Source organism: Hyla sarda, chromosome 6 (assembly GCF_029499605.1).
Source record: "Hyla sarda isolate aHylSar1 chromosome 6, aHylSar1.hap1, whole genome shotgun sequence".
Classification (NCBI taxonomy): Eukaryota; Metazoa; Chordata; class Amphibia; order Anura; family Hylidae; genus Hyla; species Hyla sarda.
In genome coordinates, this window is record NC_079194.1 from 176888391 (window position 1) to 176907292 (window position 18902).

General features: G+C 44.1%; 1 protein-coding gene across 4 annotated transcripts in view; it reads right to left on the reverse strand.

The window, feature by feature from the left end:
• The window catches only part of AP1G1 (adaptor related protein complex 1 subunit gamma 1), a 102111-nt gene extending 83600 nt beyond the window's left edge, over positions 1–18511 (reverse strand). For 2 of the 4 annotated variants that reach the window (XM_056525864.1, XM_056525865.1), the window contains exon 1: positions 18276–18511. Coding sequence is in view for 1 of the 4 variants with exons in the window: in XM_056525866.1 (XP_056381841.1) it covers positions 17893–17898 (6 nt within the window). In the remaining 3 variants the exon portion in view is untranslated. Of the gene's footprint in view, positions 1–17892; positions 18110–18275 lie in introns of those variants that run through there. The other 2 variants (XM_056525867.1, XM_056525866.1) reach the window with 2 other exon arrangements.
• Positions 18512–18902: the final 391 nt, after the last annotated feature.

Below are 18902 nucleotides of genomic sequence, written 5' to 3' on the forward strand. Positions count from 1 at the left end.
GGAGGTCTGCAACAGCTGATCGGTCAGCTGGGCTGTCTACTTCCTACTTCCCTTAGCCCAGGACGTCACACGGCGCATCAGCCTACCACTGGCCGAGGTGGGTCATCGCTGCCGGTGATAGCCAGGAACGTCACACAGCGCTTCAGCCTAAGGGAAGTAGACAACCCAGCCGACTGATCAGCTGTTGCGGGGCTCCAGAGGAACGTAGGAAGGTAAGTGAAAGTTTCTCTCTTTTTTTGCAGCCCGGGCAGGATGGAATAGGAATAGTCGGTACCAGACATCTCCTTTAAATATACAGCAGAAGTAGAACCTTTTTTACTTTTTAACAATGTATTAACCACCTTAATAGAAAGTCCTTTCTTTAGTAGGAGCTGCCTTTCAAGAGCCATGCTGTTAAACTGTAGGGTTTATAGGTCTTGGTAACATAGAGGTCCCAGGCATCAGAAGATTCTTCACCTAAAAGAAGCTGGATCGGATCTGTTACAGAGAGAGGAGATTTAGGAGACTGAACCAACCCCTCTGGGGCCACCAAGGGGCTATGAAGATGACACAAACTTTCTCCACTTAAATCTTTTGGAGCGCTTTCAGGATGAGAGGCAGAGGAGGAAATGCATAAACAAGAGAAAAGTCCCAAGCTTGTTGAAGAGCATCTACTGCAAGAGCTTTCTCACTCGGATTGAGAGATCTATTTCCGGGTTTGCCCAAACTCTCACCAGTGACTGAAAAACTTGTAAATTTAGCTCCCATTCCCCTGGATCCACTTGGTTTCGGCTTAGGAAGTCTGCTTCCTGATCTTCTACGCCCTTAAGATGTACAGCTGTAAGGGAAAGAACATTTTTCTCTGCCCAGATGAAAATCTTTGAGGAGAGATCACTTAGAGGGGAATGTCTTGTTCCCCCTTGGTGGTTGAGAAAGGCCACTGGGGTTATATTGTCCGAATATAACTTCATGTGATGGTTTTTTGAGAGATGTTCTGAAGCGCTTAATGCCATTAAAACAACCTTCAATTCCCGAAAGTTGGAGGAGTGACATCCGGTTTTCTGGGACCATGAGCCCTGAAGATGAAAGGTGCTCGACGTGAGCACCCCAACCCCAAAGACTTGCGTCACTCGTCACTGTAACAGCAGGAGAGAGGATCCAATGAATTCCCAGAGATTTTCCTTTTCTTCAGCCACCAAGCTTAGGCTTTTACCTGATGTGGAATTTGTAATATCTTCTCTAAAGACAGTTGGGATTTGTCCCATACTTTCAAAATCAGGAATTGAAGGGGTCTCGATTGGCTTTGAGCCCACGGTACTGCCGATATACAGGATGTCACTGATCCCAGGACTGACATGTTTTTTTCTTCTAGGAAAAGAATTTCTCCGTATTTCTCCGATTTTTTCCTTTCAGCTGAAGGGAGAGAATCTTGTCATCTGGGAGAAAGGTCTTTTTTTCTCCAAATTTAGGATCATGCCCAGAAATGTCCTCTTCCTTGCTGGAATTAAGTCTGACTTCTGCCAGTTTATGATCCAGCCAAGGTTTTGAAGAGAAGACAGAGTTAGAAGGAGGTGCTGATGAAGTGTCTCCTTTGACTGGGCAATAATTAGTAAATTGTCCAGGTAAGGGATTATTAAAATTCCTTTTTGTCTCAGTTGAGCAACCACCTCTATCATTACTTTCGTAAATATCCTCAGGGCGGAGGATATTCGGAGAGGAAGGGCCTGAAATTGAAAATTGAGGGTAGAGTGATTGTGTTGAATTGCAAAACTGAAGTATTTTTGATGAGAGGGATGAATTAGTAGGTGGAAGTAGGCATCTTTTAGATCGATGGTGCACATCCAGGAGTCTCTATGAATCAGGAGGTATGGCTTCTATGTCTTCAGGGTCTCCATCTTGAACCTTTTGCATGAAATAAACTTGTTTAGATTTTTTAAGATTCAAAATAGTTCTGAACGTAGTGACCCAGACCTTGTTCCAAGATGGGGACCAGAATGACAGCTCCTAGTGACAAAAGATATTTTATGCCTGAAAAGAGACATTCATTTAAAATGTCTGATCCGAGATTTGTAGAACAAAATCTTTGAGGATGGAGGCTGATAAACGCTATTCTGTATCCCTGAGCTATGGAAATTAGAATGAAGGGATTTTTGTGTGATCTAGGACCACTGGTGATTGGACAGAGACAGCCTTCCTCCCACAAGATTGCCATTGCTTTTTGTTATCAGAATTGGGATTGAGGATAAAGTCTTTGCTTTTCCCTCCTTTTGGATAGCTCCAGCGACCTCCTTTACCTTTCCCTTTATATTCTTTGTTCCTATTAAAAAGAACAAAAAAATTTTGTTTAGGTTTTTTCTGGATAGGGAAATCTTTTTTTTCCTGTCAGCCGCCTGTTCTAGAATTTTTTCAAGGACCAGCCCAAAGACAAGATTACCCTGGAAGGGGATGGCACAAAGCTTATCCTTAGAGGTAGAGTCACCTTGCCAATTTTTAACCCATAGGGCCCTTCTAGCGGAGTTCGATAAGGCGGTGGCTTTGCCACAAATCAAAATTATTCCGATGATGTACCCACCAAAAAGGCTGTGGCTGGTTTTAACATTGGAATGGAAGAAAATATTTTCTGTAGATGTTTTATTGAGCAAATGGCTCTCTAACTCCTCTAGCCATATAAAGAGAGACCTGGCTACAGTAGTAGCTGCAATATTGGGGTTGATTAAAGCAGATGAGGCTTCCCAGGATGTTTTTAGACCATCCATTTTGAGGTCTAGGGTGTCCTTAAGCTGAGCCACATACTCATATGGAAGCGCAGTACTTTTAACAACTTCAGAAAGCTGCACATGCATTTTTGGAGATTCACTCCACAGATTTACTTCATTAGGGTCAAAGGGGAAACAATTGCGAAATTCTTTAGGAATCTGCAAGCACCACTCTGGAACCTGCCACTCATCTGTGATGAGTCTTTACGCTGTCATGAACCAAAAAACTTTTTTGAGGTTTCAGACCAGCAAACATCCTGTCCTGGACAGACATAGGTTCTGGAGTATTATATTCATGGCATTTCTTACAGCAGTAAGATATCTGTATCGTCAATAGAAAAATTATATATAATTTTTTTACCATCCCTCTTAGGATGAGTGTCTTGAATTTAACCCTCTTCTTCAGAGAAAGTAACACCAGAATTCAAATCTTCATTAGAATCCGAGACTGAGTCCAAAACAATAGCAGTTTTTTGCTTTTTTGATGGAGTAGGTTCAGCCACAGGCATATCAATAGTAGCGGGAGCTGAGGTACTAGGCAGTGCAGTAGCTATGGCAGACTGTACTTGTTGATTTGTAAGTAAACAAAGCTCATCCATAAAGGACAGAGGTTCTTGGAAAACAATTCTGTCAGTGCAAGCTTTACAAAGGGGTTAAAGGGGTATTCCAGGAATTTTATTTGACTATGTTACAGAGGCTGTAAAGTTAGTGTAGTTTATAATATAGTGTCTGTACCTGTGTGTGATGGTTTTCTCACAATTCTTCTCTAAGTTTCACTACAATATTTATTTTTAACAGCATACAAAAAATTACTTGTCTCAGATTTTTCCCAGGTTGCAATGCGGCCGAGACCCGACTCACTAGTCAGCTGATGACAGGGAGCCTGTCTGCTTCAATGGGTGGAGTGAAGGCTTGGTGGAAGAGAGATCAATCTGCAACAGCTGTAGTCACCCTGATTGAAAACCACAGGTCTTTTGAATGGATGCAGCTCATCTATGTTTCAATGAGTGGGGTGGCTGATGTGTGGGAGGGAGGAAAATGGAATTATGGGATTTGTATTTAAAGAAAAACTAAAACAGGAAATGCCAGTTCACAAAAAGCTAGCCACAATGTTATGGTAATCTCACAACATAGCCATTTAGCCCCAAGACAAGCATACATCCCAGCATCCGACACGTTCGCACAATGGGACATATGCATACGTCCTAGTGATCTCCTGCACTGCCGCAGGCAGTACAGGAGATAGTCAGCGGGACCCGGCTGTCAATCACAGCCGGAGTGCCGCCGCAGCCGGTCCAGGTAGCATTAACCCCAAAGATGCCATTATCAATCCTGATCACGGCATCTATGGTGTTGACAGGGGGAGCGCTCTCCCCCTGTTCACCAGCGGCGGTGCCACGATATGATCGTGGGTCACTGTAGGTTGCTATGGCATCAGGAGATCAGATCATGACCTCCTGTCTGCCTGCTACAGAAGCCTGTACAGTGTGCAGGTGATCTGGTCATACTGTGCTGCAGTACAACTGTATTGCTGCATAGTATGACCTGTAAAAAAAAAAAAAAAAAAAAAAAAAAGTTCTTCAATAAAAGTATGAAGTGTAAAAAAAATAAAAATTAAAGAATAAATAAATGTCCCTTTCCCAATAAAAGCCCTGTATTATCACCAAAAAAGATCAAAAACTCAAATCATATACATAATAGGTATTGCCACATCCGTAATGACGTGTACTATAAAACTATAATGTAAATTATCCCGTACGTCGAAGCCCCTTTAAAAAAACAAAAAATGCTAAATTCGCCAATTTTGATACAAATAGCAGAATAAAAAAAGATCAAAAGGTAGCACGTATCGCAAAAATGATACCAATGAAAAGTGCAGCTCATTCTGCAAAAAATAAGCCCTTACTCAATGGTGTCGGACAAAAAATAAAGTTACGGCTGTTGGAAAAATAATTTTGCTCAGAAAAGGAAAAAGAACATAGAAAGCTATATAAAATGGGTATCGCCATAATCGTACTGTCCCACAGAATAAATAACGCTTTTGCTGCACAGCGTACACCATAAAAAATTTTTAAAAAATTCCAGATATTTTCCAGTTTTTCACATTATTTCACAAAAATTTCTGCATGGGTCAACAAAAATGCACCACTTTTATAAAGAATAATATGTCACAAAAAAAGGATATCAGAATCACTCCGCTCTGACAAAGCGTCCTAAAGTTATTACCAATTAAAGGGACACCTGTCAAATAAAAAAAGAGCCTGGTCATTAAGGTAAAAAAATGGGTCCGTCCTTAAGGGGTTAAGGATGAGTATCTGGTAGTACCACAGCAAAGATTCCACATTTTCTGGACTTAGATTCCTTAACAGTTTCTTTAGAGGATTCTCTTTCTTTTGATTTCATCGGGGCCTCCTTGTCCCCTAAGTGGGAAAGGGAATACCAAAAAGAATCAAACTATATCCTACTTCTTAAGAAAGTAGAATATAGTGGAAAAAAAGAAGCATAGAGCTAGGCAATATGGTGCAAACCCGAAAGAAACCGCTGCTATAGAAAATACCATGAGATACATAAGAAAAGCAGCACAGAAAGTAAGTGAACCCCCCTTAGGGCCAGCTACTCATGGTTACAGCTGATGCAGAGCACTCCAGATGAGCAGTGCGGGGGGCAGCAGACACATCCATGACTCAGAGGGATGTAGGATGGAACAGAGGAGCAATATATACTCCTCTGTTCAAACGTGGCACCCCTCCATGCTTGAGGGAAGGACTTCTAGTCCCCAGCCAATGCCCGAACACGCATGCGTCCATGCGTGCCATAACGTCAGATGGGTGCGCCCCGGCAGCATAGAGCCCGGAACAGCCAGGGAGCTCCAAGGAGAACAGAGACCGGCCAGAACAGGACCAGGAGGCAACAACCCGGAGGCAGCACGACCCGATGCAGCACAGGGGGAGGGAGATACCAGCATGACCAAAGCCTTCTGCTGCCTGGCAGCCCCGTTCGGAGCAGAAACCAGCACACCAGAGGCAAGAACCTTACTCTCCATGTATGCTCCTAGGAACAGAAAACATTTAAGGGTGGATGGGGAGGGGCCTATTTAACCTCTGTTTCCTGTTCCTATTAGAGCTACAGGTGATAATCTCATGGTGGTGCTGTCTTGATGACAAAGTGAAAAACTACATTACATTAGGAGTCAAGGCAGCAGAGCAATGATCCTACCTATCCCTTGACTACCATTCAACACAATGTTCTATAATCCCACTTTCTCACACAAAAGCTCCTAAGACAATTTCAAAAGGCGAAAGGTGTTTGCCAATCCCCAAACTAATCGGCCAAGGAGTAATCTTAACAGAAACCTGCGTTCCTTCCCTCCATGGATCAGTGCCTGGAATGTGACTTTGTAACCTTGTCATGAATTCTTTACTACAGCTTGGCGTTAACCATCTACAGCAGAACATGGCATACCAATCTGCCTCTTCTAACAGGATTCACTCCAGTAAAACCTCTTGCTCGCTTCCTATCAGCTGCTTACAGCCATGGAGCAAGATCCGAAAGCGGTGGAGCCGGGGAAACTTCTATTACAAAACTGCTGAAAGGAAGCGAATATAGACAAACACTGGCCATTAATATGTCAACTACTCCCTTTGTCCCAATGATAGATCAAAGGTCTTACTGCTACACCACTCCCTTTACTGAATGCCAAGACCCTGCCCACATTGTGTGCCAGCTATTATTATAGAGTATTTCCCCTTGAAATCATGAATAGTACCAGCCTTGTGCCATCCTCCTCTGTCATGTCATACATCTTGTTGTGGGAAAGCTCTATAACAACTCCTCCTTTGTTATGTCAATAAATGCATATGGTTCTGGGAAAGCTGGATAACATGTGTAAGATGCCAACCACATCCTTACAAACTTGCCATTAAATATATCTGCTTCTGGAAAAGATGACAACAAATATCAAATGTAATCCAACTTTCCTGGAGTTCTGAATACTAGGTATTCCCATAGATAAGCGTTCTACTCCTCTGTCATTTACTCATTTTCTAGGAGTGCTGGCCATATATCTGAAAATCCATAGCAAAGCCTCAGCATGATTTGCATGTGTTATGTCAAAGATCTGATTTCTGTGGTGAAAATCAAAATTTGGCACAAGGAGTGTGCAGTGGATCCGAAACTTCCCCCTCTACAATAACTAGGCACATTGCTGTTTTAAAGCTTAGGAGAGCTGGATGACACACTTTGTGACAGCGACTAAGTTGAGTGAGAAAATGGCAGGATTATTTGTATGTCTGTTCCTTGAGTTAAAGGGGTGCCCCGGCGCTAAGACATCTTATCCCCTATCCAAAGGATAGGGGATAAGATGCCTGATTGCGGGGGTCCTGCTGTTGGGGACCCCCGTGATCTTCCACACCGTGCTCGCTCCGGGTCTGATTACTAGTGATCACAGCCCCGTGTGATGTCATGCTCCTGCCCCTCAATGCAAGCCTATGGAGGGGGCGTGACAGCTTTGGATAGGGGAGAAGATGTCTTAGCGCCAGAGTACCCTTTAACCAGATTTTGCAGATTCCTAAAAAAATTTCCACATGCCACATTCTTGTCTCCCCCCCCCCCCCCCAAACACCTATTTGTGAATCAATACTTTGTCATATGACCCCAACATTCTTAGAAACATATTTAATATTATTAATTTGCTCAATTACATCCTGGATTTATATTTAAGGGAGATATCTGGTACGGACCATTTCTATTCCATCCTGCAAAAAAAAAAAAAAAAAAAAAAAAAACTTTCACTTACCTTCCTACATTCCCTGGAGCTCCGTAATGGCTGATCTGTCGGCCGGGCTGTCTAATTCCTACTTCCCTTAGCCCAGGACATCACAAGGCGCTTCAGCCTATCACCGTGCCGAGGCGGGACATCACTGCAGCCGGTGATAGGCTGAAGCACCGTGTGACGTCCCGGGCTAAGGGAAGTAGGAAGTAGACAGCCCGGCCGACTGATCAGCTGTTGCGGAGCTCCGAGGGAATGTAGGAAGGTAAGTAAAAGTTTGTTTTCTCTTTTTTTGCAGCCCGGGCAGGATGGAATAGGAATAGTCCATACCGGACATCTCCTTTAACAACTGCAAAGAAAATTGTGAATGTGTGAACACATCATGGGGGCCTCGTAATGGTTCCCGTAATATGGAACTCTATTATGGCTTTAAAGTTTGTGTAGGGTGCCATACATTTAACCCCTTAACCTCTTAAGGACTCAGGGTTTTTCAGTTTTTGCACTTTCGTTTTTTCCTCCTTACCTTTTAAAAATCATAACCCTTTCAATTTTCCACCTAAAAATCCATAGTATGGCTTATTTTTGTGTCGCCAATTCTACTTTGCAGTGACAGTCATTTTACCCAAAAATGCACGGCGAAACGGAAAAAAAAAATCATTGTGCGACAAAATCGAAGAAAAAACGCCATTTTGTAACTTTTGGGGGCTTCCGCTTCTACGCAGTGCATATTTCGGTAAAAATTACACCTTATTATTCTGTAGGTCCATTCGGTTAAAATGATACCCTACTTATATAGGTTGGATATTGTCGCACTTCTGGAAAAAATCATAACTACATGCAGGAAAATTTATACGTTTAAAAATGTCATCCTCTGACCCCTATAACTTTTATTTTTCCACGTACAGGGCGGTATGAGGACTCATTTTTTGCACCGTGATCTGAAGTTTTTATCGGTATGATTCTTGTTTTGATCGGACTTTTTGATCACTTTTTATTCATTTTTTAATGGTATAAAAAGTGCCCAAAAATGCGCTTTTTTTGACTTTGGAATTTTTTTGCGCGTACGCCATTGACCGAGCGGTTTAATTAATGATATATTTTTATAGTTCAGACATTTACGCACGCGGCGATACCACATGTGTTTATTTTTATTTATTTTTTACATTTTTTTTTTTATGGGAAAAGGGGGGTGATTCAAACTTTTATTAGGGAAGGGGTTAAATGACCTTTATTAACTTTTTTTTTACTTTTTTTTGCAGTGTTATAGGTCCCATAGTGACAGTCATTTTACCCAAAAATGCACGGCGAAACGGAAATAAAAATCATAGGGACCTATAACACTGCACACACTGATCTTTTACACAGATCACAGGCGTGTATTAACACGCCTGTGATCAGTGTTATCGGCGCTTGACTGCTCCTGCCTGGATCTCAGGCACGGAGCAGTCATTCGCCGATCGGACACCGAGGAGGCAGGTAAGGGCCCTCCCGGTGTCCTGCAAGCTGTTCGGGACGCCGCGATTTCACCGCGGCGGTCCCGAACAGCCCGAATGAGCAGCCGGGTCACTTTCACTTTCGAAGCGGCGGTCAGCTTTGACCGCCGCTTCTAAAGGGTTAATATCGGCGATGTGTGGTATTAGCCGCGGGTCCCGGCCGTTGATGAGCACCGGGACCAACGCGATATGATGCGGGATCGCGGCGCGATCCCGCTTCATATCGCGGGAGCCGGCGCAGGATGTAAATATACGTCCTGCGTCGTTAAGGGGTTAAGGACTCTGGGTTTTTCCATTTCTGTACTTTCGTTTTTTCCTCCTTACCTTTAAAAAAATCATAATTCTTTCAATTTTGCACCTAAAAATCCATATGATGGCTTATTTTTTGTGCCACCAATTCTACTTTGTAATGACATCAGTCATTTTACCCAAAAATCTACGGTGAAACGGAAAAAAATCATTGTGTGGCAAAATTGAAGAAAAAACGCCATTTTGTAAATTTTGGGGGCTTCTGTTTCTACACAGTACATTTTCTGGTAAAAATGACACCTTATCTTTATTCTGTAGGTCCATACAATTAAAATGATACCCTACTCAGGTTTGATTTTGTCGTACTGCTGCAAAAAATCATAACTACATGCAAGAAATTTTATACGTTTAAAATTGTCATCTTCTGACCCCTATAACTTTATTTTTCCACGTATGGGGCGGTATGAGGGCTAATTTTTTGCGCTGTGATCTGAAGTTTTTAGCAGTACCATTTTTGTATTGATCGCTTTTTATTACCGTATTTATCGGGGTATACCACGCACCCTCATTTTACCAAGGATATTTGGGTAAAAAAAAGTTTTTTACCCAAATATCCTTGGTAAAATGAGGGTGCGTGTGTGTGCATGCGTATACCCCGATACACCCCCAGGAAAGGCAGGGGGAGAGAGGCCATCACTGCCCGCTTCTCTCCCCTGGCCTTTCCTGGGGTCTAGAGCCCTGCTGCCGGCCCTTCTCTCCCCGTGGCTATCTGCGCGGCGCAATGACGAGTGATGTCATTGTGCCTCGCAGCGCATAGCAACGACGCAGGGGCCGCAAACCGGAGGCCTGAAGCAGCGTGGACCCCACCCCGGCAATAGCTAATTATACAACCGGGGATGGGGGAGGCAACGGCGCTGCCCCTTCTCTCCCCTTGTCTATCGGTGCCGGCAATGGGGCAGCGGCACCGATAGCCAGGGGGAAGAGAACGGGCAGCGGCACCGATAGCCAGGGGGAGAGAAGGGCTGGCAGCAGGGCTCTAGACCCCAGGACAGGCAGGGGCAGAGAAGCCGGCAGCGCTGGCGGTCTCTGCACCTGCAAAGCCACTGCAGTTCATTGATTTAAAGCGCCCGCTTTAAATCATTGAACTGCAGCGGCTTATCGGCGTATAACACGCAGGTAGACTTTAGGCTAAAAATTTTAGCCTAAAAAGTGTGTGTTATACGCCGATAAATACGGTAATTGTTTCACAATATAAAAAGTGACCAAAAATACCCTATTTTGGACTTAGGAATTTTTTTGCGCGTACGCCATTGACTGTGCGGATTAATTATATATTTTTATAATTCGGACATTTCTGCACGCAGCGATACCACATGTTTATTTTTATTTACACTGCTTTTTTTAAATGGGAAAAGGGATCCTATTTAAACTTAAATTTTTTTGCAATGTTATAGCTCCCATAGGAAACCATTGATCAATGATTCTGCCGCTTGACTGCTCATGCCTGGATCTCAGGCGCTGGTCAGTCATTCTGCAATTGGACACCAGGAGGCAATTGTGTTCCAGCTGTTCGGGACGCTATGATTTCACTTCGGCAGTCCCGAACAACCCCCTGAGCTAAACGGCAGCAGTTTAGTTTCACTTTAGACGTGGCGATCAACTTTGAACGCTGCGTCTAAAGGATTAATAGCACATGGCACCGCAATCATTACCACGCGCTATTAGCCACGGGTCTCGGCCATTGTTAGAGGCCGGGCCCGACCCGCTATGACGCTGTGGCCCCGCGTTATAGAACGAGAGCGGACTCAGGACTTACAAGTACGCCCTGAGTCCTTAAGGGGTTAAATGGGCACTGTCAGATCTAAAAACTTTTTATATGTGGTTACTGATGAAAATTAAGATCTTTCCTAATATGGTTGTTTAAACATTTTTGAATATTTAGTAAAGAGAATGGTCCCTGAAAATACCACCACTAGGGGTATATATACCTACTGGGACACTTAACACTCCTGCAGCAGCAGCTTGTCCATAAGTCATGGACAAGGCTGCATGAGCAGACGCTAATAAAGTGCATGAGTAGACACACCAATCACCTCTCACCACCACAAGTGAGGGACAAGCATTTTTCACGAGAGGATTTCTAACACCGTGAGCCAATGAAAAGAGGTATTTTTATAATGAATATAGGTGACAGAGGCATACAAATAAGATGTACATGGTCAGGATTAGGTACAGAGTAACTTTTTTTTGTGGGATCTGACAGGTACACTTTAACTAATCTTACCTATACAAGCTCTGAAAACAGTGCTGTTAGTCCACCAGGCAGAGGTGGTCTCACTTCGGATAGGACCCTTACAATCACTCTACTCACCTCTGCAGAGGCTACATGTCCAGGAAAAGTGAGTAGAGTGATCATGTTGGGGTCCAATTCGAAGTCAGGCTACCTCAGCATAGTGGATTGGGGGGGGGGGGGGGGGGAAACACGTTTTGAACACAAAGTGTGCTAAGGGCTAGGGATCGACCGATTATCGGTTTGGCCGATAATCACGATTTTGGGCATTATCGGTATCGGCAATTACCTTGCCGATAATCCCATAATGCGGTGATAGGACTCAGGAGGACCCCCGGACAGGCAGGGGGAGAGAAGCGGGCGGTGGCGGTCTATGGCACCGCAAAAGCCACTGCAGTTCATTGATTTAAAGCACCCGCTTTAAATCAATGATCTGTAGCGGTGTAGCGGAGGGATAAATAGCCGATAACTTATACCGGAATATCGGTATAAGTTATCAGCTATCGGCCCTAACCTCCACAAATTATCGGTATCGGCCCTATAAAAACGTTATCGGTCGATCCCTACTAAGGGCCTCAATTATTTATATTCAAATAGAGCGTGCTGCTCCAACTTTCAGCTTTGTGTACAAGATATGGGCAGATATACAGATCTTTATCAGACAGGGTTGTGTGTGCGCGAGATCTTAAACTAGTGATACGCAGCAGTATTTCCAGCAAATCCTCAGGTCACCTCTCCATGTAATACTCAGACCCCTATGTGTTCGTTCAGGATTGGAAACATTCCAATGCACATTATTGGAACTCTGTGAGGCCTGGGTCTTAAGATTCCTGCATTTGCTACATGCTAACATTTTAATCCATAGTTTATTGCACGGCTGTTTGACGGAGGATTGCAACTCACACCCAATACATACAGAAAGTACATAGGAAAACCTCACAAAACACACAGGGGGTAAAACTACAAAACGTTTGTGTTTTTTTGGGAGGGGGGGGGGATGTTTTTCATTGGACAGACTGTTTTTCAAAAATGATAGATAAACAAATATTACTGATTTCACCGCCACTATTCTGACATATACTGGGTCCCATCTTGACAAAGGAAAGGCCCAATCAACCAATCACTGCCCACAGCAGTAACATGCCTCAGGCAGTGATTGGCTGAGCAGGCAGTACTATGTGTGTGTCAAGACAGAGCAGAAAGTGGGGAATCAGCGGGGTTATAGCAAGTATCGGCATGGACAGTCATTGTTATTTAATATTTAACTTAGTTTGACCCTTTTATCTGTATTTCCCGGTGTTGAAAAACTACAACTCTAGGCATGCTGGAAGTTGTAGCTTTGCGACAGCTAGGAGTTCCACAGTTTGGCGACCGCTGCTTTAGATAGAAGAGAACTATAAAAAATTAAGAACACCCTTCCCCCTCCACAATCAGATCTCGCCATGGAAACTGCATTGTTAACACTTCGTGAGTGAAGAAATACACTTCATCACTATAATCAATACATGTCTATGTAATGTGGTCATCAAAAGCGGCGCAGCTCTACCCAGTGTGTGTGTGTCTACTCTGGCAAATGCCCCTGAACAGAAGAAGCCTCTCTACTACCAAATACACATTCTGGCTCTCACTAGCAGACAATGGATGATATTTATCAAAACCTATGCAGGGGAAGCGTGGTGCAGTTGTCCATAGCAACCATATTTGTTTATTTTATTTTAAAAAGGCCTCTGAAAAAATAAATAAGCAATCTGACACAGGTTTTGACAAATCTCCCCCAATAGGCCTCATGGGGCTTTATGCTCTACAGCAGTGGTCTTCAACCTGCAGCCCTCCAGATGTTGCAAAACTACAACTCCCAGCATGCCCGGACAGCCAGCGGCTGTCCGGGAATGCTGGGAGTTGTAGTTTTGCAACATCTGGAGGGCCGCAGGTTGAAGACCACTGCTCTGTAGCAAACTATCACTGCACAGCTTGCCTATAACACCAGAGCTGTAAAGCTATACTGATCTCCATAGGAAAGTGGTAGTCATGCAGACCCAAGAGCTCCGACATGCCCCCTACACGGTGCCCACTCCTGTAAGGGTCTGTTCGCATGGCACGGCCATATGTTTTTAGGTTTCAACATAATCATAGCACGACGTTAAAGTTTTGAGAAAATTGTGGCAAAAGTCTACTAGTCTAGTAAATAGAATCTTATGTGAGGGCACAGCTGGTGATGCCACTCACCAGGGTCTACATGCCCACTGTCTACTGAAGCTAAGCGTGGAGTAAAGTAACAGAGGACAGAGCTAATGGCCACATTTCCCATGGTAACCAGAGTCTACCGTCCATATTGCAACTTCAGTTCCCCCCCGTGCCGTTTACAGGACCTCAATGACATTGCATCTATAGTAAAATACCACCCCATGGGTACATCACCCAACAGCTTCCACCATTAGCTGGATGCAGTGTCACCAAGATAAAAGAATGGTAGCGGGGACAGGGAAAGAATTCAATCACTAAATATTACAAACAAAAACCCTCTTAGGCTGGGTTCACACCACGTTCTTGCAATACAGTTCCCGTATACGTTTTCTATTTGAAAACCGTGTGGAACCATATTGAAAACCGTATGCATTGACTCCCCATTGAAAACCTTATGCCAAAAGATGCATCAGGTTGTGTCCGTTTTGCCTCCTGTACGGTTTCTTCAGGTTTTTTTTCCCCGTACCCAAAACCACAGCCTACCACGGTTTTTGGTCTGGGTGAAATACCATATTGAAACATTTTTTTTTTTTTTTTTTTTTAAACATGGGAGTCAATGGGAACCGTATGTGCGTACGGTTCCAGACGGTTTGCACCCTACATTTTTTGACTTTGCGCAGTTTTTTTTCTTGGAATTTCAATGACTTAATTCATAATTCATAATTGAACGAAAAGTTGAAAACGTATACGTTTTTTCTTAAAAAAAAACAGAAACCACCTGACCTTTTCAAACCGTATACAGTTTTCAACCATATATGGTTTAATATTTGTACACACGTTTTGATACAGTTTAGTCAGGTTTTGAGGAAATCTTTTATTTTTTATCTAAAACCTGGTACAGGAACTGTATTGCAAAAACATGGTGTGAACCCAGCCTTATCCAAAAAACTCCTTTAAAGTGGAGTTAGGATTGGTTGCTATGAGCAACACAGCCAGTTATGTCTCTGTGAGATGAAATAGCAATGCCCAATAGGACTGAGTCCTGTGCTGTAAAGGATGGCTCATGTCCTGTAAGGGACTGCACCTCCCTCCCCAGACTGTTTCACCTCCACCTGTACAGTCATCCTGACTAACAGGATCGACACCTAGAATTTTACCTAAATGACCAATTTCCTCTGTGTAATCCTCTTGTAGTAATGGCGACATATTGCCCTTTACTATATTCTACCCTTAATACATGCTAGTTCCCTGAATTGCTCAAATATTTCATTCTTTCTTAGCACATAGAGGAAGACATACTTTCTGTATTATAGAACTATAACCTGCCGAAAGAGAGCACATCACTGATAGAGAAGACAAACTGCACCCCGAAAACCAGCCAGCTTGTCCTGCCCTAATGCTAGAACCTGCAAGAGCAAGTACTTCCAGGGTGCACTAGAGATCTTTAGGGAGACCACAGCCCATCTTGTAACACATAGAATGGAGCACACAAGATAACATAATAGGAGGGTAGCACAGAGCACTTTCCTAGCATCCTGCAAAGAAGGAAAATCTAATAAGGGTATATGGTAAGGCTTCATACTTTATTAGATATATTATTCTGTACTGGGAGATGATAAATCGGATCCCATTCGTATATTTTAAATGAGCACTGTCACTTTAAAATACTTTTGACACATTGTAGAGACATGTCAAAAGTCTTGATCGGTCAGCGTCTGAGTGCCTGGACCCTGACTGATTGCTAGAACGAGCAAGGTGAGCGTGCACCACGCGAGACAAATTTGCAATGTAAGTCTCGGTCAGCCATGCTTTTTTCCCAGCTCTATCTAGCGATCAGTCAGTGCCTGAACACTCAGACCCCGACCGATCAAGGCTTTTGACATGTCTCTAGGACAGTGTTTTCCAACCAGGGTGCCTCCAGCTGTTGCAAGACTACAACTCCCAGCATGCCCGGACAGCCGTTGGCTGTCCGGGCATGCTGGGCGTTGTAGTTTTGCAATAGCTGGAGGCACCCTGGTTGGAAAACACTACTCTAGGTCATGAGAGAATTTTTTAAAGCGACGCATACACTTTAAGGGAAACTAATCCAATGTGCAGGCAGCAAATTACAGAGCAGAATAATATTCAGCGTGAAACGTTCCAGAATACCTTGTCATTTCTATATGTCCCACTCTGCCAGCTGTGTATAGTGTGCAAATAGACAGCTGTCAATCACTGTGTACGACCAACCATGTGACTACTTATCCCAGAATACACAGAGACTAAGGGGGAGATTTACCAAAACCTGTCCAGAGGAAGCGTCCCAGTTGCCTATAGCAACCAACCAGCTCGCTTCTTTCCTTTTTAACAAAGCCTCTGCAAAATGAAAGAAGCGATCTGATTGGTTGCTATGGTCAACTTTTGCTTTGCACAGGTTTTGATAAATCGTCCCCTTACACACTACAAAATATCTACCCAGAGAAATTTCTAGGCGGACCTTCCATGTGCAGCAGGCGCTGACGTGATGTATCGGTGTTATGACCACATGGACATGCACCATCCCCATTAACAGCAGCATGTGCATTATTTCGGCTGTGTCCGGAATTGGAATTCTGCAGTGTGAACATCCATGTCGGTGCTCTGCTCAGAAGCTTCATTGCGGAGTCTGCGCAGAGTCCAAGCTGGACAGTCCACTGCACAAGGGACACCACTGAATCCCATTAAAGGAGTACTCTGGTGCAGATTACTCCTACTCCATCCTGCCCGGGCTGCAAAAAAATTAAAATAAGCCATCCCTCACCTTCCTGGGTTCCCGCGGAGCGCCACTACAGCTGATCGGTCCTCCGGTCCATCTTCTTCATACTTCCATGTGAACGAAGAGTCACATGGTGCTCTGCCTATTATGGGCCGAGGCAGAACATTGTGGCGGCCGGCGATAGGCTGAGCGCCACGTGACGCTTCGTTCACGTGGAAGTATGAAGAAGATGGACCGGAGGACCGATCAGCTGTAGTGGCGCTCCGCGGGAACCCAGGAAGGTGAGAGATGGTTAATTTTCTTTTTTTTTTTGGCAGGACGGAGCAGGAATACTCTGCACCAGAGTACTCCTTTAACTTTTAATCCTTTCTGTTTATTTGCAGGATTTGAGCAAATTGCTTCACTTTTGTAAAACTCTGCATTTTGTCTACAAGAACAACTGTAGTCACAGGCTTAGGGTGCATTCACACCACGTTTATGCAATACAGTTTCCGTATACGTTTTCTATGGGAAAACCATATGGAACCGTATTGAAAACCGTATGCATTGACTCTCCATTGAAAACCGTATGCCAAAAGATGCATCAGGCTGTGTCCGTTTTTGTCAGATTTTTTCCCGTACCCAAAACCGTAGTCTACCACAGTTTTTGGTCCGGGTGAGAAACTGTATTAAACCGTATATGGTTTTTTTTCAATGGGAACTGTACAGAACTGTATGTGCATACGGTTCCATCCGGTTCTTGACTTTGCAGTTTTTTTTCTTGGACTTTCAATCAAACAAGTGAAACTTTATTCAAAATGGAGTGAAAAGTTAAAAACGTACACTTTTTTCTTAAAAAACTGATGCAATTGGACATCATTTTTCAAACCGTATACGGTTTTTAACGGTATACAGGTTGAAATTTGTATACACAATTGATACAGTAGTCAGGTTTTGAGGAATCGGTTTTTCCTCAAAAACCTGATACGGGAACTGCATTGCCAAAACGTGGTGTGAATGCACCCTTAGCTGAGAAGCCATCATATAAACTACAAATTCCATATGGTCCGCAGGGCACATAGGCATAATATGCTCTTACATTAAAGAGGACTCTGTAGGTCACTTTTTTGTGTGTGTAGAGTTTGTTTTAAAGGAAGTGCCCATATAGAAAAGGCATCATAGCCCCCTGTGGTCCTCAGGCTTATTAAGGTTACACTGGGGCCAAAGGTGACATCACATGACACAATGTTTGCGAAACTGAGTATCGACTCAATTCTTTATGTAAGAATACCCCAACCCAAAAAGTAAATGACAGTATCATGTGACGTCAGCTCCCATTGCCATCCATACATCACCATGGCCACATAAAAGCGCTGAAAACAACAAACTTGTGCCAACCTGCAGTATTTGTCATCTGACATTTGGCACACAATGCTGACCCTATGGTGGCAATAACTTACTGGCATTAGGTGAAGCTAGAAGTTGTAGTACCACAGAAGGCAGTGGTTGCATTAGACTGAAGCAGTTCCCCATATTGTGGAGTCTTATCTGGTATCGGATGTACCCGGACTATACTGCAGGGAGAGGGGGCTCTAAAGTCCGGGCCGCTCCTCAGCCTCTGCCCTCGGCTGCTTCTCATTCAGCCCCACAGGCCGGTCCATGCCCTCCTGTCAGTGACCACACACTCCCCTCTGTGACATTTTCTCCCGTGTCACAGTGCCCCTGCCTCCCAGAGCCCCCTGCGGAGGTTAATAGCCCCCACACCCGCCACTGGTAGTCTTCCCACCCTCCCCCAGCTGTCACACTTCACCTCAGTTACCCCCCATGTCACTGTCGCTCTCACCGCCCGGTGCTGCTGCTATTTCCTCGGCTCCGGGACACCCAAAATGGCTGCTGATGGGCCGCAGCACCGCGGCTGTGCGGAAGGATCTTACTAAAGATGAGGTGAAAGTTGATGCGTAAACCCAACGGATTGAGCGAGAGTAGAATCGGGATACGGAAAAGACAAAGAAGCCGCTGTTGGATATGCGCAGAGAACCGCTCGCTATGAGTCTTCGTTCATGGGCCGGATTTTTTTTTTTTTTTTTTTTATCTTGCGGAAGGACACAAGTGAGAAGCGGCCAGGGCAGCCAATGATGACGTCAGCCCAGTGCCCCGTCACTGCCAGACCCGGAAGTAGGGGAGGGCGGTGCCCGTGATGTCGGCTGAAACATTATGGGCGTTGAATGATGACGTTTTCGTAACTGTCACTCACTGGCTCCGCCCTTTTACGCTGGTGCTTTATTCTCTCCTAGGCTGCTCCATTTAAAGGGCAATTTCATTATTGATGGTTTAACCACAAATTATTACAGAAACATTGAAAGGACGTTTTGCATTTATGTATTATGCCTTATAATGCAGGGTAGATTTTACTATCCAGGCATGTCTGACCACCATTGTGTAACAGGTAACAGACCTTGTTAAGGTAGAA